We start from the raw sequence: 23867 nt of genomic DNA, 5'->3' as shown, positions 1-23867 counted from the left end.
ACTGCTTGACTAACAATGAAGCTGCTTGGCAAATCCAGCAACAGACTTTGGTTTAATGTGGGTAGGTTGCAATGTGACCTGTAACCGAACACTGATTACCCACTTCAGAGTATCAATTGAACAAATCTTCCCAAGGGACATAATTGGGACTGAGGCAAGAAGGCAGTGGTAACCCCAACCCTCCCACCTGGTTAAATGGCCGTCCAGCACCCCATCTCTGAACGCAGCTTGAGGAAGGCCTTACAGAATCGTGGGATTGCTTCCCAAATGAAATCATGATAGCAGAAATACATATCCAACTCAAAGACAACAGTTGAGAACAAGTTTCCTCAGGAACATGCTTTACTCTCGTCACCCACAGAAATAACGCTACAAAACCGGTATCCTATCACCAAGTCATCCTTTATTTACATATGGAATGCCCTTGACACTGGTCTGGTTCCCTTGGAGCCAGCTCTCAGTGTGTCAGAATGTCTGACACTCCTCTATCTGTCAGCCAATGCTCCCTGATTGGACCAGTTAAACAGGCCCAATCAGAGAACTCATATTCTTTGAGGTCACTTGGCTGACGTTATCACAATCACTACACTTACTTTCAGTAGGTCTGATCTAACCAGAAACACCTAACCCTTGCTGTATCATTCAACCCATAAACACACCTACTTAATTTCCACAGCTGCCTTTCTATATATTTTGTATCATTTGGTGTTCTCAAAAATACTTCCTGCTGAAATTTTTCACCCTGCAAAAATGCAGCTTGTATATTGATTGACTTACATTCCCAAGAGCCTGTTGCTAAAACAGCCAAGAAGATTTTTGGTATGTTGAGCCACAATCCCAGCTTTAGCCTTATCTGTCTGAACAGGGATGCTTTGTGTATATTTAGCTATCTGATAAGGTTGACTATTTACTGTCTACAACAATGTGTACATCAAATTCTTCTCTGCTTCCCAATTGTTTTAGTTTGGCATCTTACATCAAGTCACATCTAAGTTGTCAGTAGCCACTAAATCTCTCAATTGTTCGTGCCTGTTCCATCGTCCTTGTTGAACAATGATTGACGCTCACCCTTCTACCTAACTCTGGAGTATTATCATAAGATTCCCCTCTCCTATGACCTGAATTTCTTGTGCAAATTTGTGATCATTTCCACATCAATTTTTACCTGGTCACTTACAGTTCTACTTTCAGAATTTGTACGACATTTTCTGACCTTCTACATCATTCCATTCCAGACTTGAAAAATTAACTCTGTTTCTCTCTTGATGGATGCATCCAGATCTGCTGAAATTCTCCAACACTTTCTGCATTTCTTTCACATCTTTACTTTATTTTGCCAGTCCTCTGATCTTGCCTCCTATCCCTCAGCTTGTACATTTCACCAACATTGATATTTACTGGTGCTATTCCCAGGTCTCCCCATAATGTTGGCATTCTTCCATTCCCTGATTGCTTCTGACGTATAATCGCTTTGGTCCCTACTTTCGGTTGTGGGTTCCTCGGGTAAATAGCCTTGTTTTGACGAAAACCAAAACCATTATTGTTTTCCATCACAACCTTTAATCTTCCCTAGACCTTCCCACTCTTCCTGTCCTTCTCTGAAATCTCAGTCTCCCTTTATGCAGAGCATCTAAGTGCCCACAAAAAGTGGAGGTAATGATAATCCTTTCTGAAGCTGGAGAAATATCATTTATTATCAATGAATTTATTGATTTTTTTTCCAAAAGACAACTGACATGGACTCTAGCCTAAACCATCTGCAGTGCCTGTGGCAAGGCAAATGTTAATTTACACTTTGGTTGACCTCCTGGAATTTTGTGAAGCATTCTATGAAATTACCGTGTCATTTCTTTCACAGGCATCATTCCTAAAGGGATTTTCTGTTGCCGTTTAAAGGCACAATGTTCACATTTTCACGTATATCCCTAAATTCATCATGAGTAAATTCTCTTCATTATCCTCAGTCTGGTCGCTAGTTGAAGCGTCAAAGATTCTCATTGATTCTGTTTCATTAAGATTATCTGGAGGACACAGCAGCCCACTCAATTGGCACAAACCTCCATCACTGATGCTCAGAACCTGACTCACCAGCCTGTCTTGGGAATATTTCACTGTTCCTTCAATGTCACTAGATAAAATTCATGTTACTTCCTCTCGAACAGCATCATGGGTCTCCCTACATCAAATCGACTGCAGTTTCAATGAGCAGCTTGCCCCCCAGCTTCCAAGGGCAACTAGGGATGTGCAATAAATGTTGGTCCAGCCAGTAACATTTACATTCTCTGAATGAATAAAAAAAAAGTTATGTAGGAAATGCTAAGGGACTGGTAAGGCAGTGTGGTGGCTCTGTGGTTAACACGGCTGTCTCAAAGTGCCAGGGATCTGGGTTCCATACCACTCTCGGACGACTGTCTGTGTGGCGTTTGCACATTCTCCCCGTGTCCAGATGCGCCAGTTTCCTTTCACAGTTCAAGGATGTGCAGGTTAGGTGGATTGGCCATGCTAAATTGTCCATGGAGTCCAGTGCAGTCCAGGTGGAATGGCCATGGGAAATGCAGTGTTACACGGATAGGGTGGGTCTGGGTGGGATGGTCTTTGGAGGGTTGGTGTGGGCTCGATGGGATCGTAGGGATTTTATGATTCCAAAGATCTATTCTAACTCCTTGTAACTATTAAACTGAATCACTGAGCACAACTGACACGCTAACTCCAATTACACACCACCCAACCCCAGGCACCTTCTGATTTGGCCTCAATGGACACATGCCCTCTACCTGACTCCAACCACCCAGCCTCCGCCTTCCACATGTTTACTCAATATCACAACTCCCAATTTGACTAGGTTGGTCCCAACACCATGACCATGTCCCCACACTCCTTAAGCCAACATCTGCTCACCCATGCCAAATCCATCCTGACCCCAGTGGACCTAATACAGAGACACACACACACACACACACACACACACACACACACACACACACACACACACACACACACACACAGTGAGCTGAGCCCTCGACCTATACTTGCCTGCTACCCTAGCTCCCTCATTCACTTGGCACTCAAACTCTGACACCCCATTTTAATATACCACCTTGCTAATATTTCTGTCCTGAGATTACTACAATATTCCAGTGAAGTACAACACGAGCTTGAGGAATAGTACCTCATTCTCCGCTGAGGCACTTCACAGTCTCAAAGTCGCCACATTGAATTCCACAACTTCAGAAACTAACAAGATGATGTGTACTCTCCATTTTTCTTAAATTCTTTCCCCTTTCTGCCCAACAGCCTTGTCTTGTCTGTAACTTGTTTACCTTGCTCTTAATTGAGAGGACCCATTATCTGTCTTTCGCCCATTTACGCCCCTCCTTTTTGACTTCTCCACCATGAGCAACCCTTTGTTTTTTGCCCTAGGCCTCTACACATGCTCTACACACTAAAAAATACATTTTCTAATATCTTTCAGTTCTCAACAAGTCATACTGGTCTCAAAGCATTAACTCTGTTTCTCTCTCCACAGATGCTGCAAGAGCGACTGCATTTCTCCAGCATTCTCTCTGCTTCTTTCAGATTTCTAACATTTACAGTGTTTGGCTTTTACCCTAACCCTCCACTCATCTGCCACTATAGCCCGATACACACATAGAACATAGAACATAGAACATTACAGCACAGTACAGGCCCTTCAGCCCTCGATGTTGTGCCGACCTGTCATACTGATCTCAAGCCCATCTAACCTACACTATTCCATGTATGTCCATATGCTTAATCAATGACGCCTTAAACGTACCTAAAGTTGGCGAATCTACTACCGTTGCAGGCAAAGCATTCCATTCCCTTACTACTCTCTGAGTAAAGAAACTACCTCTGACATCTGTCCTATATCTTTCACCCCTCAATATAAAGCTAGGCCCCCTCATGCTCGCCGTCACCATCCTAGGAAAAAGGCTCTCCCTATCCACCCTATCTAACCCTCTGATTATTTTATATGTCTCAATTAAGTCACCTCTTAACCTTCTTCTCTCTAATGAAAACAGCCTCAAGTCCCTCAGCCTTTCCTCGTAAGACCCTCTCTCCATACCAGGCAACATCCTAGTAAATCTCCTCTGCACCCTTTCCAAAGCTTCCACATCCTTCTTATAATGCGGTGAACAGAACTGTACACAATACTCCAAGTGCGGCCGCACCAGAGTTTTGTACAGCTGCAGCATAACCTCTTGGTTCCGGAACTCGATCCCTCTATTAATAAAAGCTAAAACACTGTATGCCTTCTTAACAGCCCTGTCAACCTGGGTGGCAACTTTCAAGGATCTGTGTACATGGACACCGAGATCTCTCTGCTCATCTACACTACTAAGAATCTTACCATTAGCTCTGTACTTTGCCTTCTGGTTACTCCTACCAAAGTGCATCACCTCACACTTGTCTGCATTAAACTCCATTTGCCACCTCTCAGCCCAGCTCTGCAGCTTATCTACACCTCACATAGTTACACTTTTACAGTCGCTGTCACAGTGCCTGATTGTGCTGCTAGACATTGGAACTGTTGTGAAAATGGGTGTTATTTTAATGGTAATTCTCTTTGCTGCTGGCTGCAAGGATTACTGGGCAAGTTTCAAAACAGGAGGTTCCTACCCAGGGCTGAAGTCATCAAAGTGTATATGTGTATTTTATTATCCAACCAGAGTTGGAAATATGGTTTCTGACCCTAACCCTGGTTCATTATTAGATACTGTCTCAGTCTATTTATCAAGTCTATGCTGTCCAAGGTAACAATGTGTTTTTTTTCTCGATCCTATATTCCCAAGTGGGGGTTGCTTTGCTCAGTTGGTTTGTGATACCAGCAGCATGGGTTCAATTCCTGCACTAGCTGAAGTTACCATAAAGGACACTCCTTCTCAGCTTCTCCCCTTGCCTGAGAGGTAGTGACGCTCAGGTTAAATCACCACCAGTTGTCTCTCCCTAATGAGAGAATGGGACTCTGGCAACTTTACCATTCAGTCAAAAATCCATTGCCACAAGTTGTTTGAAGTTTCTGCTGAATGGGAGACTGACTCTTGGCTTTGGTGGCACCTTTCTTTTTACAGACACCACATTTATCACTAAATTGTTCTATAAACTTAAAGTACTCCCATCCCCCTGAGTAGGATTTTTAATCTGGAAGCTAATGGATGGGATACTGATGTAGTTTTAAGAAAATTAGTTTATTTTGCTTCATACTCCCATCTCCTGATGCAAATAACACCTGATTTGCATTTTGATGAGAAAAGTTAAGATTTTTGAGGGAATGCTATAATGTTGAGATAGTGTAAATTTGAAATCCAATGACTTTCCATAAGCAATTATCTTGTCATGTTCTACATCAAACTTCCTTTGAGCCTTCTTCATGGATGGCTTTCTCAACACATTGACTATGCCAATAACAATCTTTATCCCTGCTATTTTGCAGAGAATCTCTCCTCTTTTTAGTGTTTTCATGATGCCATCCCCAAACCTGAAGCAGGTAGAATTCGCAAATTCCGTAAACTTAGTTCTGCCTCATTATTTAAATAATCTGAGTATCATTTTAACCAATCCATTTCACACACTGTGGGTGTTCTCCCAATGTCCAACCTAGCACACTTAAATGAGTGCACTAAATATTCATTACTGAGCTACGGCTCCTCGAGACTTATACAATTGCCTCTGCGTGATCAAGTCTGAGTTGAAGCTCAGCTTAGACTAGTCTGCTCTGTCTGCTTTTTTTCTCTCTCTGTTTCTCTGCTTTTGAAGGACTGTAATGCTGAACTTTTAACTTTATTTCTTTATTTTACCAATTTGTACGTAGGCACATTTGTACCCAAGATAGTGCTGGAAATGGCAACTTTGTACACGTTTCACTGTACTCATGTATCCCTCTACGTAAGTAAAATATAACTCTAATTCTAATTCTAATCAGTATCACCAGCTGTTCCTTTTGAATCTTCTACATCACATGTAATTTCAAAAACATTATTATTCACTTAAAGATGATTCATTACATTTTTAATCATGTCTAAAACACCTGATGTACATACCCCAGGCATTCCTGGTATTCATTCTTTTGTTATAGTTCCCCAATTCCTGTCATCTGTTATAATAGCCAAATATATCTCTCACTTCACTCTTTACAGTTATAACTTTACGGTTTTCCTGCTGCCTTTGTCTGGATGATCATTCATGGCTGCTACCGCTGACTCTTGTATTCCTTGTGTTAGCACTGGACGTGCCATCGATGCCACTGGTATTAATGTTTTCTTAGAAATATTTTTAGGGCTTCAGACATCTGGTTCAAAAATATGATTCTTTCCAAAAATCTAACACAGTAAACTCTTAAGTTGACAGTTAGTACAAGTCTATCCATTGCTTTGAAGTTTGGAGGTAAGCGCAGAACAAGGGATTTCCAATTTTGTAGATTATCCAAACCTTCCTCACAGCATCCAGTTCTTGAGGCTCCAGCTCTGAGAATACATTACTCCTGATCTTGCTTCTAGCAGGAAATGATAGCGCCAAAGCCATACCTTGTTTTCACTTTGATAAGGATATAACATGTGACCATTCCATCTTAACCTTGAACAAACGGTTCAGCTTCAGCACATTGATAGGAAATCACAACCCAATACTTTACATTTGTCTTCAGCCATTCTTCTCAAAAACAAAAACTCAACTCAAATTTAAACTCTTCTTTCTGAAAACTAACTCAATTTCCAATCTTCAGTCCTAAGTTACAATTGTCTGCTGCCAAAGGTCATTCAGACCTATGCCTGTGGAAGAAATAGAACTCAGGTCACTATTTCCTGGTCATTAGAGTTTATTGACCAACTGCTCAGTCATACAACACATCCTGTATACCCACCTGCTCCATCTTTTTTAAATCAAACTCTTCAGACATATTATGACATGTCTCCAGGACAAGGAGCATTGAACCTGGTCCATCTGTCAGCAGATAGAGACACTACCACTTCACTACAAGACACACTAAATGATAAGAGGTAATGGGAACTGCAGATGCTGGAGAATCCAAGATAACAAAGTGTGGAGCTGGATGAACACAGCAGGCCAAGCAGCATCTTCGGAGCACAAAAGATGACGTTTCGGGCCTAGGCCCTTCATCAGAAAAGTGAGGTTGGTCCGGAGGGAGGAGGGTAACTTCTTCAGGTTAGGCATCCCTGGAAGACGCTTCATAGTGAGGTTAAAATTGTGATCAGAGATAACGGGAACTGCAGATGCTGGAGAATCCGAGATAACAAAGTGTGGAGCTGGACGAACACAGCAGGCCAAGCAGCATCTTAGGAGCACAAAAGCTGACATTTCGGGTCTAGACATGGGTCTAGGCCCAAAACGTCAGCTTTTGTGTTCCTAAGATGCTGCTTGGCCTGCTGTGTTCATTCAGCTCCACACTTTGTTACACTAAACGTTAAATTTTCTGCACAGCCTTATTTTGAGACCTTTTGTGTATGAGGCTAACATAAGAATCACCATTACAAAAATGTTGCAATTCATATTTAATATTTACTCAGCCATTACATTCCTTTCAGCAGCTTAATGCTTGCTATGACATCTATCCGAATTAACAAACCCTCAATAGCCCATTTCTGATGATGGGTCTAGGCCCGAAACGTCAGCTTTCCTGTTCCCCGATGCTGCTTGGCCTACTGTGTTCCTCCAGCTCCACACCTTGTTACCTCAATAGCCCATCTCAGTGTCCACTGCATCCCAGCACAGGATCCTCTACATTCTGAAACAGTGGCCTCTACATCCTGACACAAGCTCCTCTACACCTTGACACTGTGCACACTGACACACTCTGTGTGCTCTACACCTTGACTAAAATGTCTTCTACACCTCAAGCAAATTGTGCTCTACAGTAAATCCCTCTCCACACCACACCTCTACCACAACACAGTACCCTCCACGATAACAAAGTGTGCAGCTGGATGAACACAGCAGGCCAAGCAGCATCTCAGGAGCACAAAAGCTGATGTTTCGGGCCTAGACCCTTCTCTAGGCCCGAAACATCAGCTTTTGTGCTCCTGAGATGCTGCTTGGCCTGCTGTGTTCATCCAGCTACACACTTTGTTATATTGGATTCTCCAGCATCTGCAGTTCCCATTATCTCTGATCACAGTACCCTCCACACCCTGGTCACACCCTCTACTCCTTAACACAGTGCACTCTACACTTTGACTTTTTTTTATAATCATTCATGGGAATGTACGCATCGCCGACTGGGCCAGCATTTATTGCTTATTCTTAATTGCCCAGAAGGCAGTTAAGAGACAACAACATTGCTGTGTGTCTGGAGTCATATGTAGGAAACTACAATGGTATTAAGCATGGGCAAGGCTATGATAAATTGAGGGATGTAACTTAAAGGGACCGTGATAGAAAGGTAATGGTAAACAGTTAAAGGGTACTTGCAGGAACTGCAAAAGTTGTTCATTCCTGCCCGACACAACAGTAAAACAGGAAAGGTGGCCTGTCTACAGCTAACAAGAGAAATTGAGGACTGTATTAGATCCAGTAAGAGACATACAAATGGGCCAAACAGCAGACCTAAGGTTTTCCAGTGCTTTAGATTTCAGCAAAGGAAGACAAAGGGATTGATTAAAAGAGGAAAATAAAGTACAAGAGTAAGCTTGTGGTGAACATAATAACTAATTTAAAAGCTTTTATAGGTATGTGATGAAAAAAAGAGGTTAGCAAAGACAAATATACATCCCTAACAGTCAGAAAAAAGATTTGTGATGTGGAACAAAGAGTTCACAGATCAATTAAATATATATTTGTTTTTTTCTTCACAAACCTGGACAGAAATAACATCCCAGAAATGTATGGGTACACAGTGTCACGTAACAGGGAGAAACTGAAGGAAATCAATACTGTTAGGGAAACGGTGGTTGAAAAATTGATGGGATTAAAGAAGAATAAATCCCCAGGTCACAGAATCAACATTCCAGGGCATTTAAAGAAGTGGCTCAAGAAACAGTGGATGGACTGGTAGTTAACTTTCACGATTCTATTGTCTCTGGAAATAGTTCCTAAGTATAAGACAGTCATTGATGTAACCCCATTATTTAAAAAAAAGGTGTAAAGTAACCAGGCAATTATAGACTGGTTAGCCCGACAATGGTATTGGGCAAAAGGTAGATCCATTATAAAAGATTTAATAGTACAGCACTTGGAAAACAGAATCACAGAAAACAGATCAGATAGATTCAGCGTGCACCTATGAAGAGGAAATCAAGTTTGATAAATCTCCTAGAATTTTTTCAGGATGTAACTAGTGGAGTGGATAAGGGTGAGCTAATGGATGTTGTTTACTTGGATGATCATTGGCCTTTGATAAGGTCCCACATAGGAGACTCACATGAAAACTTAATGTGCATGGATTTGGGGATTATGTGCTGACATGGGTACTGACTGATTGGCAGACTGGAAATAAAGAGTAGGAATAAACTCGTCTTTTTCTGAACAGCAGGCAGTGACTAGTAAGCTACAGCAGCAATCAGTGCTTGGACCCCAACCCTTTACAATATATACTAATGACTTAGATGACAGAACTAAATGTAATATCTTCAAAGCACAGTCAACACAAGGCTGGGTGGGACGGTGAGCTGTGAGGAGGATACAGAGATGTTTAAGTGTGATAAAGACAAATGTGATAAAGACAAATAAGGCGGCATGGTGGCTCAGTGGTTAGCACTGCTGCCTCACAGTGCCAGGGACCCAGGTTCAATTCCACCCCTCGCGCAACTATCTGCGTGGGATTCCTCCGGGTGCTCCGGTTTCTTCCCACAGTCCAAAGGTATGCAGGCTAGGTGGATTGGACATGATAATTGCCTGTAGTTTTCAGGGACGAGTAGATTAGGTGGGTTATAGAGGATTGGGTCTGGGTGGAATGCTCTGATGGTCGGTGTGGGCTTGTTGAGCCGAAGGGGCTGTTTTCACCCTGAAGAGATTCTATGAAACTGTGTGAATGGGCAAATGCAAGGTAGCTGCAGTATAATGTGGACAAAGGTTAGATTATCTGCATCTGGGGCAAAAGCAGGAATTCAGATTCTCTAAATGGCAATAGGCCGGGAAAGGAAGAGGTGTCCTTGTACCCCGGTCACTGAAGGTGAATGGTATGTTGGCCTTCATAGTCAGGAATTCGGGTATGGGAGCAGCAATGTCTTGCTGCAACTGCTTTGGTGAGACCACACCAGGAGCACTCTATCTAGTTTGGGTCTCCTTATCTGAGGATGGATGCTGTAGCTACAAAGGGAGTGCAATGAAGGTTTGCAAGACTGATTCCTGGGATGGCTGGACTAACATTGAAAGAAACTGGATCAGTTAGGATTATATTCAACGGAGTTTAGAAGGATGAGGGATGATCTCAGAGAAACCTATTAAATTCCAACAGGACTAGACAGCGTGAAATCTGGAGGGATGTTCCTGATGACTGTGGTAACAACACCAGGGGGCCACAGTCTAAGGATACAGGGTAGATCATTTAGGACTGAGATGAGGAGAAATGTTTTCATTCAGAGAGTGGTAAGTCTGGCAACTGTCTGCTACAGAACGTAGTTGAGGCCAAACCGCTGAATGTTTTCAAGGAATTAGGACTTAAGACTAAAGGGATTGAAAAGTATATGGAGAAAGTTAGAACAGGGTACTGAGTTGAATGATCACCATAATCAACTTAAATGGTGGAGCAGGCTCAAAGGGCTGAATGGCCAACCCTTGCTTCTACTTTCTATATTTCTATGTCCATTTACTGCCCTTCTACATCACAATGCAGCATCCTCTGAACACTGATACAACGCCCTCTACACCCAAACATAATGCCTTCTTCACCCAAAACTGTGCCACTGTCTCCTACAGAGAAGTGCCTTGAAGAGTCTAATTTTGCACTGGAATAATTGCTTCACGCATGGCCCTACATATTCATGTGAACATGCTGCATCGCACCCACTATGGGGTGGCTGCTAATGCCTCAGATTTTCAAGGAGACCGTGTAATAACAGGAAGAGCAATTCAACAGGGTAACACAATTCTACCTGCTCCCAGTCACTCAGAATGGGGAGGAGTCCCTTGTAACCTGTGAGCAAAATGAAGAACGTGGATTTGGTGAGGAATGTGGATAGCATACAGGAAAGTGAGTATTGATTTTTTGATTGCATAGGAGCTAGAGATTACAAATAGAAACATGGTGATGGCATTAAGGAAGAGAATTTGCTGTGTTAAGTGTACACAATCCATTACATGTGAATGATGCTGCCACATGCCTTGTTCATGTTGCCTTACGATGTTCATGGGGCACATGATGAATTGTTCAAATATATATATCTATAGTTTGCTGGCTAATGTGGTTGATCTTACCAAAGTTGATTGGTCAAGGCAGTGTTAAATTGAATTTAATCAGGAACTGTGCGAGGTATTGCATTCAGAAAAGCCAAACCAGGGGAGGGAAGAATGGTTGTATGCTGTGAAATGTGAAGAAACACTTTACACTTACATGGGCCTCCTGCAGTGCCACAATGATGCCACCTGAAGGTTGCAGGAACAGCAACTCATATTTCGCTTGGGAATCCTGCAGCCCAATGGTATCAACGTGGACTTCACAAGCTTCAAAATCTCCCCTTCCCCTACTGCATCCCAAAAACAGCCCAGTTCTCCCCTCCCCCCACTGCATCACAAAACCAGCCCAGCTCATCCCCTCCCCCCACTGCATCACAAAACCAGCCCAGCCTGTCTCTGCTTTCCTAACCTGTTCTTCCTCTCACCCATCCCTTCCTCCCACCTCAAGCCGCACCTCCATTTCCTACCTACTAACCTCATCCCACCTCCTTGACATGTCCGTCTTCCCTGGACTGACCTATCCCCTCCCTACCCCCCCACCTAGACTCTCCTCACTACCTATCTTCTTTTCTCTCCATCTTCGGTCCGCCTCCCCCTCTCTCCCTATTTATTCCAGTTCCCTCTCCCCATCCCCTTCTCTGATGAAGGGTCTAGGCCTGAAATGTCAGCTTCTGTGCTCCTGAGATGCTGCTTGGCCTGCTGTCTTCATCCAGCTCCATACTTTGTTATCTTGGATTCTCCAGCATCTGCAGTTCCCATTATCACAAACACTTCACACTGTTCTTTTCATTCTCAATTCTTTTACAAGTGGGAACAGTTTGTCAGATCTCCCCTTAGCCCTCTTCTCTTCAAGTAGAACAGTCCTAACTTCTCTAATCTATCCTCACAACTGAAGTTTCTCAACCCTGAAACTATTTTTGTAAGTTTCTTCTGCATGCTCTCCAATGTGTTCATGTTCTTCCCACAGTGCGGAGTCCACGCTGTATATCATACTCTAACTGAAGACTAACATTTGTCTTGTATAAGTTCAGAATTGCCTCCCTGCTCTCACAGCTTCAGTTCTGTAGATAAACTGAAGAAGCTGGGTCAGTTCTCCTTAGGGAAGAGAAGGCTGGGAGATTAATATGGGTATTCAAAAACTCATGAGGTGTCTGGATGGAGTAGAAGGGAGCAACTGATTGGCAGAAGGTAAGCATCAGAGGACACAGACTGGCAAAAGAACCAAAGGTGATGTGTAATCATAAAGTAAGTTAGGATCTGGAATGCACTGTATGACAGGGTGGTGGAAGTAGGGCAGATCATAAAGAGAATAAAATAAATGTAAAAATATTAGAACTAGGAGTAGGCAATTTAGCCCCCTGAGCATGCCCCGCTATTTAATATGATCCTGGCTGATCTCATCTCAGCCTGAACTCCATTTTAAACTCGAAATTATATATGTACGTGAAGAAATAAAAATGCACAATGCCATGATCTTCAAACTGGAAGATTTTCAGGAAGAAGATAAAAGTAGAATTGCAGGAGATCTTAGGAAAGCACTATATAAGTGCGTTAGCAGGCACTGAATCCTAATGTGAAATGTCAATAAATCAGGCACGCGGAAGAGCTGGGTGTTTGCAACCTCGGGCCAGACTGTGTGAACCTGGATGTTATTGGGAGGTCAGTTAAAAAGGGACTCTGGGAAATGACCTCATCAGGACTGTCATGGCCCATGGAAGGGGGAGTTTGTAGACATCTGCCTTGTTGTGACTGTCGTATCACAAAACTCTGGCTGAAAGCTGTGGTTGAATTGGCCTCCAGAGCCACTCTGCTTGAACAAAGAACACTGCACTGTGGAACTGTATGACTGTGCAGTGCCATATTTAAATAAAGAGTGATCGTGCTGCTTGTGGTTGCAATACAATATATCTTCGTTGCAGCAATTAACTAAGATGAACTTAGCACTTTATTTTAAGTATAATGTAATGTTAATTCATAGTTAATTTGCACTGATTCCAAATTGTTTTAAAAGTTATACATTTGTAATTTCTGTATTTGGTTTATGGTTCTTGCAGTTAACATTGACCGCAAGTGGAAAGCCTTGAGATTATTGATATCAAAATAAAGAATGGGTGTTTAAATCAAATACCAAAAGCTAAGCAACTCTCTGCAAGGATAGAACATAGAACAATACAGCACAGTACAGGCCCTTCGGCCCACGATTTTGTGCTGAACTTTTACCCTAAATCTAAGGTCTATCTAACCTCCACCCCTATCTTATACTACCATCCTTATGCCTATCTAGTAGCCACTTAAACGCCCCGAATGATATTAGGATTTTACTGTTAGATCTAATTTCTATGGGCAGTTTAAATGATTTTAAACTTTATACATAAAAACCAAACACTAGAAAGGCTGGGGTGGGGTTATTGGAAATTTGAACTGACAGATATTTGTTAGATAGATTGGTTAGATGTGGTAAATCCAGCCACTCCTTGTGGCCACTGTGTTCAGGCCCTGGTTGGTCCTACGCCGCCGTGGCCTTCTCCAGCAGTTTTGGTGATGCAGTGGCTCCGGATCAAATGGCCAGGATTCCTTGAAGGTGCATCTGCAGTGTCTTCGGCGGCCTGGTGGGTCCAGCCCGGCCTGGCATTCCTTGCAGCAGCTTTGGCAACTTCTTCAGAATCATAGTGGGTCCAATGGCTCGGGATTCCTTTCAGTGGCTTCAGTGTCGAGTTTCCTCAACCCGAGGAGCCCCAGAACTGTGAACTTAACTAAGATGGACTTTCATAGATAGTAGGAACTGCAGATGCTGGCGAATCTGTGATAACAATGTGTAGAGCTGGATGAACACTGCAGGCCAAGCAGCATCAGAGGAGCAGGAAGGGTGTCATTTCAGGTCTGGACCCTTCCATCAGCTTTCCTGCTCCTCTGATGCTGCTTGGCCTGCTGTGTTCATCCAGCTTCACACCTTGTTATCTCTATTCTATTCTAAATTACTATTCTATTCTATTGTTATACAAGGGAATTTATGGTTCCACAAGTAAGGCAGCGATATGAAGTTATGAAGATACAGTTGCACTGAATATCGGAACAGACTTGAGGGGGTGAATGGCCCCCTCCTGTATCTACTCTTAAATGAAACGTATAAACAGAAGAAAACCGAGAATCCTGTACACTGCCCCCATCAGACACTATGGCACAAGGGCAGCACTGGGCGAAACATAGAACAAAGCCCCACGCTTTCAAAGCAGAAAATAAAGCTGCCTTAACTTTGTTAAACAAAAATAAAGACCCTATTACTCTGGAGAAAAACAAAAATAAATCAACAAACGAACAAAAAATGGCTCTCCCTTGATTCGGTCCCCACCAACCTCTCTTGGGCAGGTACCACAGGGGGCCAAAATAAAAACAAACCCAAGCAAAATCAAAGAGAACAAATAAATTATGAAACAAATCCCGTCTGCTCCGTCTGCATCAAACACTCCTGGGACAGGGACAACAATGGTTCCTTGCTCATCTTAAGCTAAAAATAAAACCTTCTCAAGCACATGGGGAACAGGAACAGTACGGGGCTGAAATAAAAGCCCCCCCCTTGGCTCTTCAAAGGGGTCCCAAATCAGGCTTCATCCTGGAGCCTCTCAGTATTTGTTAAACACTCTGACCCAGGTCTCCCTGTGTGTTGTAAGATGATTACTTCCTGACTGACAGAAGAGTGTAAAATGAGATTAAACAATGACAACAAACACTCCAGATATCCTGGGAAGACACTGAAACTAAGTCTCACCTGAATATCCAAAACTGCGGATTTGTCCTTCTCACTAACATTCCTATTGTATTCCTCGATGGTCCACGATGGCTGGGGTCGTTTTTGCTCCAAAACTTCTGTCAGTCGGAGGTCGGTGTACAGCGGATTACTCTTCATATGGGACTTCATGGAATTGGGATAAACATGAGGGCTAAAGACTTGTTCGATCAGAAGAGAATCTTTCCCTGGCTTTAATGGTCTGTGTGACTGTGAAATGACGTATCGTCGATCTACCTGGAAAAGACGTCAAAGGATTAAAACCCAATGAGAAGTTCAGACAACTCACTGAAAACAAAGAGAGTTATTCAATAGGACTATTGATTTTTTTTTAGAAAGGAAGTCAATTCAAATGAAATCAGTTCTTTCATATAAACACCAACAGACCAAAAGAAATGCCTGAACATTTTTTTCTCTCGGGTGTCTTAACCTGAGTCTTATCAGCCCGATGGAGACAACAGAGAAAATTTTCAACCAGCTACACTAGGTTGGGGTTTAATATTTTTGAGCGCATTGTATGGTATTTCTTGAAGTGGCGGTGTGTGCCAACAAAGCCTTGCAATGCATTCTGACCTGTTTCTTAATTGTGGTGAGCCCGAATTATTCAACATGTTGAAATCTATCAAGATCACAGCAGTGCACTAGTAATCCCGGAGCCCAGGCTCCATTTGGTCAAATCCTATCACTGGAGCTGGTGGAAGAGAAATTCAAGCAATAAAACTGGAATATAAAATTAACCTCAGTAGTGGTGACAATGACATCTATTGTCAATTGTCTTAAAACCTCATTTGGCTCATTGACATCCTTTGGTGAAGGAAATTTGCGATCCTTACCCTGACTGACCTACATGTGACTCCAGGTATACAATACTTCTGAAAGTTATGAAGATTTCTGCCCCTTCCACCCTTACAGGCATTGAGTTCCAAATTCCCAACACTCTTTGGGAGAAAAAGAAACCCTCACATCCCCTCTAAACCCCCTGCCCCTTGCCTTTAATCTTATGCTCCTGGTCATTGATACCTCCAATGGGGGAACATTTCCTTCCTCCGTACTCCATCACTGCCCCCCGCAATTTTATAAATCTCAATCGTGTTCCCCTCAGTCTCCTCTGTTCTGAGGAAAATAATGCCATTCTGTCCAAACTGAAAGAACTGCGGATGCTGTAAATCAGAAATGTAAACAGAAATTGCTGGAAAAAATCAGCTGGTCTGGCAGCATTTGTGGACTGAAATCAGCTCCAGCGTTTCAGATTTAGTGATCCGTCTTCAGAACCTATTCAGAACCATTCCCGATATTGTCTAATCTCTCTTCCTAACTAAATCTCTCCAGCCTAGGCAACATCCTGGTAAATCTCCTCGACATCATTGCTAGTGCAGTCACATCCCTCCTACAATACGGATTCCAGAACTGCACACAATACTTTATATGCTTTGAAGCTGTAAAGATTGATACAGTACCAGCATCACCTCCCAGCTCTTAAACGCTTTGCCTCAGACAATAAAGACAAGTATCCCATATTCTTTCTTAACCACTTTATCCACCTGTCCTGATATCTTAAGGGACCAGTGTACGTGAACACCAAAGTCATTCTGATCCTTCATGCCTCCTGAGCTTCTACCGTTCTTCACATATTCCCTTGCTTTGTCTGTCCTGCCCAAGTGCAGCACCTCTCTTGTAACAAAATATTTTGAGACTGGGGGTTAATTTACAATTTCAAAATTGCAATTGATGCTATTTTATTCGTTAAGCATGTTAAAGGTTATGGAACCCTTCCCACTGTCTATAAGGAACAAGGAGTGCAATGGAATCCTCCTCACCTGCCTGGATGGGTACAGCTCCAACAACATTCAACACCATCCAAGATGAAGCAAAGTCAATTGTTTAGCACCATATTCACCAGCTTCAACATAAATTCCCTTCCCACACTAATGTCCAGTGGCACCATCTACAATTTCAACAATTTCAACAATTCCCCAAGGTTTCTTTGAAATTACCTCCCAGATCTGTGACATTTACCACACAGAAGGACAAGATCAACAGATCTTTGGGAACACCAACAATTAAAACCTCCCTGCTTCACCACACACCATCCTGAATTGTTACTATGGGGTGAGTCTTATGCTTTCTGGCCAGGTCAGATTACATCAGGGTTTTTCAGCAAGTTTGTCAACATGAGACCTCACCATATCTTCTCAAGGTTGCCTCATTATTAGCCTACCACACCCTTAGGTATCTCTCACATCTGATTTCTGCCACATATTTACCACAATCCTCGACCAACATGCCAATCGGCAAATGCCGCGGAATTCAACAACATTCCTGGCACCCATGTCAACTTCAAAAGCCTGTTGTACACCTGGATGAGCACTGTCAGTCTGGAGGTGCCCTGCATAATTCCTGACATGGCAAACAGGGGGAAACACCTGCACGTCCTGCTGGATAGGGTGGTACAGAGGTGGGGCCTCCTCCCCTCGGACCAGCAGTGGAGAGCACGAGCCCAGATTCTGCCAGCCTGGTCCAAGGTTTCCATCTCAGCAGACTCAGTGTCTGGAGGAATGTCCAGCACTGTAGGTCGAAGATCTATGTTTTCTCATTCCACCAGTGTAAGATCCATTATCTTGTCTCATTAACTTCACTTGCATTCTATCTCTACTATACCCACCTCCCACAAAGCCTTAAGTTCTACCAGCCTCACTATTGCCTGCAACATCTTCCTGACTGGCTGTGATTCACCTCAACACCTGCCTCTCTCTTATTCCAGGAGGAAAACAGACCATAACAAGGCAGAAAGAATCAAGACAGGTGATGTGTTGCCTGTCATTCAGCTCCCCGGACCTTATGAAGAGAGGAACATGTCTCAGGGCCACACTTAGCAAGTAGTAACAACTGTCATTTGCCTCACTGCCTGTGAGAATCTTGCCATGCCACTTGTGAGAAGTATAAAAGATGGAGTGAGTTGCTCCCAATGTTGAGGCAGGTCTCATCGCACTTGTTGCCTGATTCTGCCACACATTTGTCAAAAGCCCTTAGACCCCTGTAAGATTCCACATTATATACCTGTCCCTTCATGACTGCTGAGCCAAAACCCTGTATTTTCCTCCCTAACATCACTTTAAGTGTACCCACACTAAATGGATTGCAACCAACTAACATGGAAACTCACCACCACCTTCTCAAGGACATTTAATCATGGATTTTAAATTCTGGCATTGTCATTAATTTCCAAATCCCATTAAGTAATTTTTAAAACATCAAAGCAGCACTGCAGAATATAGATACAGATAATATAGAATCTAATTCAGTACCAGAGCAGTTTGAAGAGGTTGAATGGCTATGTCCTCTCCCTCTTCTATGTAGTTGTTTTTAATTAACCTGTTCAGATATGTTATCGATCTGCTTAAGCAGCTAGAGCAATATTTCAAGATGTCTGTGTGGTCAGCACAGTAATGACCTGATGATGAATCTCGCAATTCTGTATTTGTATTCTGCAAAGGTGTCAATTGTCAGGGCAGAGAGATCTGTCCTCCATCTTTTAACAGCCATGCCTCCAATCTGCTTCTTCTTCAAGCACTTCAGTAGCAAATGAATCATGAGTTTTGTGCAAGAAACAGGGACTCACTGATGGGATCGTCCAGAGGCAGGTAGCCATTGACTGGTTGAACTTTTAGGAAAAGGGTACTTCTATGTTGGGTGTCACTGTGGTACCTGATGTTCCCTTCCCTCTCTCCATTCCCATGGGAACAAGGCCAGGGGCCAAAGTCCACAGGCATCACTTCTCCCCACTCTGGATCTTGCCTGCTGTCCTTAATATGATGGGGTTCTTAACTGGTTGCCTCCTGTAAGACCACGCACGGGAAACAGCACAGGACTGTAGTGGGGTCAACAGCCAGAAGTAATTCAAAATGTTTGGGATTTTTCTAAGCCTGGAATACTCCTGTCAGTTAATCTAATTGAGGTGTTTAAAACTGTCAAATGTTTTGACAGATAAGACAGAAACTATTTCATTTATTGGGCTAATGCAGAATATGGAAGCATCATCTAAAAATGAGTGCTGGGCCATGTGGGAGGTCAATCAGGCAGCAACCTAACCCAGTAGAAAATACCTAGTATATGGAGCTGTCAACTGCAAAGAATCAATAGATGCTTTCTAAGGTTGGGAACGATAGAATTCTGCTTGTGAGGGTACCAGAGATATGTGCAAAGGAGATGAATGAAGATGAGATGCAAGTCAGCAGTGATACCATTAAATAATGGGATAATTTAAAGGGACTGAATGGACTCTTTGTATTCCTGTTTGATTATGTCTGGCTGGGTGCAAATGCAGATTTCAATGACTAAACTAGAGATTAAGTTTGTGAACTTTACTCAGGTAACTCCAAATCTTCAAAATGTTTTAAAATCTCTTATCCAATCCGCTGTTAAATCAGTCATAATGGTTTGTCTGTGACCTGTAACACTTATTACACATTCATGTCCAGGCACTGCTGAGTTTCAGATGGTGCTGTGGGACAGAAAGCTGATTTCAGCATGTACCAGATTTCAGTGTTCGAGTACAGTGCTGACCTGAAACCAAATTTAATGATAATGACCTGTGTTCCCAGCAGGCAGCACTCTTCCACTTTAATCTGATGTATCATTGCATTACGGTGACAAGGGTTCAAAACTGAGAGTTCCTGGGGCTTACTTCTTGTTCGTCAATTGAACAATTAAAAAATTATGACAGCTTCTGCCAGGGCCAGTGGGAAGAGTGTTGCATGTAGCAACAAAGTTAGGTGAAAAATATAATGATATTCTTGTTGCTATTTTGTTGGAGCCATCAGATTTGTTATAGTTTGGTATGTTTTATAACTTACATTCACTGTATTAGGGATGTTTGCAAAGCCGGATTTCCTATATGTTAAAATTATGCTCTTATTATGGGTCTTGAATGAAATCCCAATCCTTGGGACAGACAGTTATTGTAATCCTTTACTCTGTATTGTGTTGTCTGTTCTGAAATTCATGCAGGATAAGCATGGCATTTTCTCCAGATCTATTACAGAAGGAAATTATCACCTGAAATGCAGCGAAAACACTTGTTTCGAGTAGATTATAGTGTTGGATTGGGAACAATTCAAATAAATTCCTGTCAAAATTTGTCAAAAATTTGTCAAAAGTATAACTAATGAACATTTCCACGATCATCAATGGGATCTATAGTAGAAGGCTACTATTCTCTGGCTAAAATGAATTGTTAAAATTATTTTTATGTGAGATATAACTAAGGCACAGCAGGATACTCATGAAGCAAATACCAGGAACGAATAATGAGAAAGATAGTTCAGTATAGTTTAGGATATCTTCCTCAGAATACATGTTTTACTCATTGTGTTCATAAGACCATAAGGTATAGGAGCTGAATTAGATCATCAACCCATTGAGTCTGCTCCACCATTTGATTATAGCAGGTATGTTTTTCAACCCCATTCTCCTGCCTTCTCTCTTTTAATCCTTGATCCCCTTACTAAATAAGAACCTATCTTTCACTGTCTTAAAAACGCTCAAATGACTTGACCTTCACAGTCTTCTGTGGCAATGAGTTCCGCAGATTCACCAGTGAAGAAATTGTTCCTCATCTCAGTTCTAAAGGGTCACCCCTTAACCCTGAGGCTTTTCCCTCAGGCCCTAGTCTCTCCTATCAAAGAAAACATCTTCTCCATGTCCACTCAAACCAGGCCTTTCAGTATTCAATGAAATCCCAGCCCCCATCCTTCTAAATTCCCATCAAGTTCAGACACACAGTTCTCAACCACTCATCATATGTTAAGCCCGTCATTTCCTGGATCATTTTTATGAGCCTCTTCTGGGCACCCTCCAACACCAGCACATCCTTTCTTAGGTACGGGGCCCAAAAAACTCACAATGTTCCAAATGCAGTCTGGCCAGAGCCTTATACAGCCTCAGCATTATATCCTACATTTGTATTATAGTCCCCTTGAAACGAATGTTAACATTGCCTTTCTAACTGCTAACTGAACCTGTTCCTTCATTCAGATTGTTAGTGTATAATATGAGTAGTTGTGCTCCCAATACTGACCCTTGTTGTTCCACTAGTCATCGGCTGCCATTTTGAAAAAGACCCCTTTATTTCCAAGATTTTGCCAGACAGCCAATGCTCTTTCCATGCCAGCACCTTGCCCCTAACATTATGTTCTCATACCTTTTTTGGCAGCCTCCTGTGTGGGAATCCAAATAGATCATGTCCACTGGCTGTCCTCTGTCTAACTTGATTGTAATCTCATCAGAAAATTCTTACAGTTTTGTCAGGCACGACCTCCCCTAGATGAAGCTGTGCTGACTCAGCTCTTTTTACCACACACTTCCAAATACTCCACAATCTCATACTTAACAACCTGCTCTAAAATCTTATTAGAAACTGAGGCCAAGCTAACCGGCCTATAATTTCCCCTTTTCTACCTCCCTCGCTTCTTAAAATAAGGGTGTCACATTAGACATTTTGCAGTCCTCTGGGGCTCTCCCTGACTCCAGTGATCCCTGAAAGATCACCACAGATGCCTCCAAATCTCCTCCTATCTCTTTCAGAAGACTGCAGTGGAGCCTATCTGGTCCAGGTGTTTTTATCCATCTTCAGACCTTCAGCTTCCTCAGAATCTTCTCTTCAGTTATAGCCACTAGACTCACCTCTGACGTTTGGTATGTTGCTGGTGTCTTACACTGGTAAAACTGATGTAAAGTACCTATTAAGTTCCTCCATCATTTCTTTGTTCCCCATTACTGTTTCCACAGACTCATTTTCCAGCAGTCCAATGTTCACTGTTGCCTCTCCCTTACCTTGTATATATCTAAAAATAACTCTTAAGATCTTATTTGATGTTACCAGGAAGTTTGCAGTCATATTTCTTCTTCTCCCACTGATTGCAATTTATGGTTGTTTTCTGAACACTTCACAATCCTCTGGCTTCCCACTTACCTTCATCATGTTGTAGGCTTTTACTTTTGTTTTTATCCTGTCTCTGACTTCCCTTGTCAGCCATGCTTGCCTTGTCCTCCCCTTTCTTCTTCCTTGGGATAAATTTCTGCTGTGCCTCCCAAATTACCCCCATAAACACTTGCCATTGATGGTCCTCAGTCTTCCCTGCTTGGTTCCCCTTCCAATTAACTCTGGCCAGATCCTCCCTTCTGTCTTTGTAGTTACTTTACTTTTACTCAATTGTAATACCATTACACCTGATTCCAAATTCTCCCTCTCAAACTGAAGGGTGAATTCCATCATATTATTGTCACTGCCCCTAGAATTTCTTCCTCTTAAGCTCCTTAATCAAGTCTGACTCATGAAACATCACCAAATCCAAAGCTGCCTGTTCTCTATTCGGCTCGACCACAAGCTGCTCCAAAATCTTTTTTCTTGGGATATGCTGCCAGCTTGATTTTTCCAGACCACCTGCATATTGAAGTCCCCCGCGATTATTGTAGTAGCGCCTTTCTTACCTGCCTTTTCTATCTCCTGATTTATTTACTTCCTCACATCCTGACTACAGTTGGGGGCCTATGTGTAACTCCCATCAGAGATGTTTTCCTTTTGTGGTTCCTCAACTCTGCACAAACCGGTCCTATGCCTTCTGAGCCTTTGTTGTTTTCTGCTATCAATTTGACTTCATTTCTTACACACAAGGTTATTCCCCCACCCTCATACCTGTCTTTGCAATAGGATGTATAAAGTAGATATTTGGTTTCTAGTCCTGATCCCATTGCAGCCTCATCTCTGTGATTCCAATAACATCATACTTGCTAATTTCAATCAATGCTACAACCTAATATATTGTGTGCATTTAAGTACAAAGCTCACTGCCCTGCGTTGACTGGCCCCTTCCCTCAGTTGTTCTCTTATCTGCTGTGCCTGAAGTTAGATTCCTGACTCTTTCCAAACTCTCTGTCCTATTACTTTTTCTGGAAACTTTGTTTAACCGAACAAGGTTTGATGAAACATAACTCACAGGGAAACTAATCTCACTCCACATGTTCGCACCACACTGCCCTCCAACCCCACCACAACCGGCACCTTCCTCTGCAACCGCAGGAAGTGCTACACTTGCCCCCACACCTCCTCTTTCACCTCCATCCCAGGCCCCAAGATGACTTTCCATATTAAGCAGAGGCTCACCTGCACATCTGCCAATGTGGTATACTGCATCCATTGTACCCGGTGTGGCTTCCTCTACATTGGGGAAACCAAGCGGAGGCTTGGAGACCGCTTTGCAGAACACCTCCGCTCGGTTCACAGTAAACAACTGCACCTCCCAGTCGCGAACCATTTCAACTCCCCCCCCCCATTCTTTAGATGACATGCCCATCGTGGGCCTCCTGCAGTGCCACAATGATGCCACCCGAAGGTTGCAGGAACAGCAACTCATATTCCGCTTGGGAACCCTGAAGCCCAATGGTATCAATGTGGACTTCACCAGCTTCAAAATCTCCCCTTCCCCCACCGCATCCCCAAACCAGCCCAGCTCTTCCCCTCCCCCCACTGCATCCCAAAACCAGCCCAGCCTGTCTCTACTTCCCTAACTTGTTCTTCCTCTCACCCATCCCTTCCTCCCACCCCAAGCCGCACCTCCATTTCCTACCTACTAACCTCATCTCACCTCCTTGACCTGTCTGTCTTCCCTGGACTGACCTATCCCCTCCCTACCTCCCCACCTATACTCTCCTCTCCACC

At 42.9% G+C, this 23867-nt stretch overlaps 1 protein-coding gene across 1 annotated transcript in view; it reads right to left on the bottom strand.

Annotated features, from left to right (window-relative positions):
* The window catches only part of minar1 (membrane integral NOTCH2 associated receptor 1), a 63662-nt gene that overhangs the window by 19257 nt on the left and 20538 nt on the right, over positions 1–23867 (bottom strand). The window contains exon 2 of the mRNA XM_048562990.2: positions 15134–15388. Coding sequence (XP_048418947.1) covers positions 15134–15388 — 255 coding nt within the window. The remainder of the gene's footprint in view (positions 1–15133; positions 15389–23867) is intronic.

The sequence above is a fragment of the Stegostoma tigrinum genome, chromosome 33 (genome assembly GCF_030684315.1).
Source record: "Stegostoma tigrinum isolate sSteTig4 chromosome 33, sSteTig4.hap1, whole genome shotgun sequence".
Taxonomy (NCBI): domain Eukaryota; kingdom Metazoa; phylum Chordata; class Chondrichthyes; order Orectolobiformes; family Stegostomatidae; genus Stegostoma; species Stegostoma tigrinum.
This window is presented reverse-complemented; position numbering and strand designations above follow the sequence as displayed.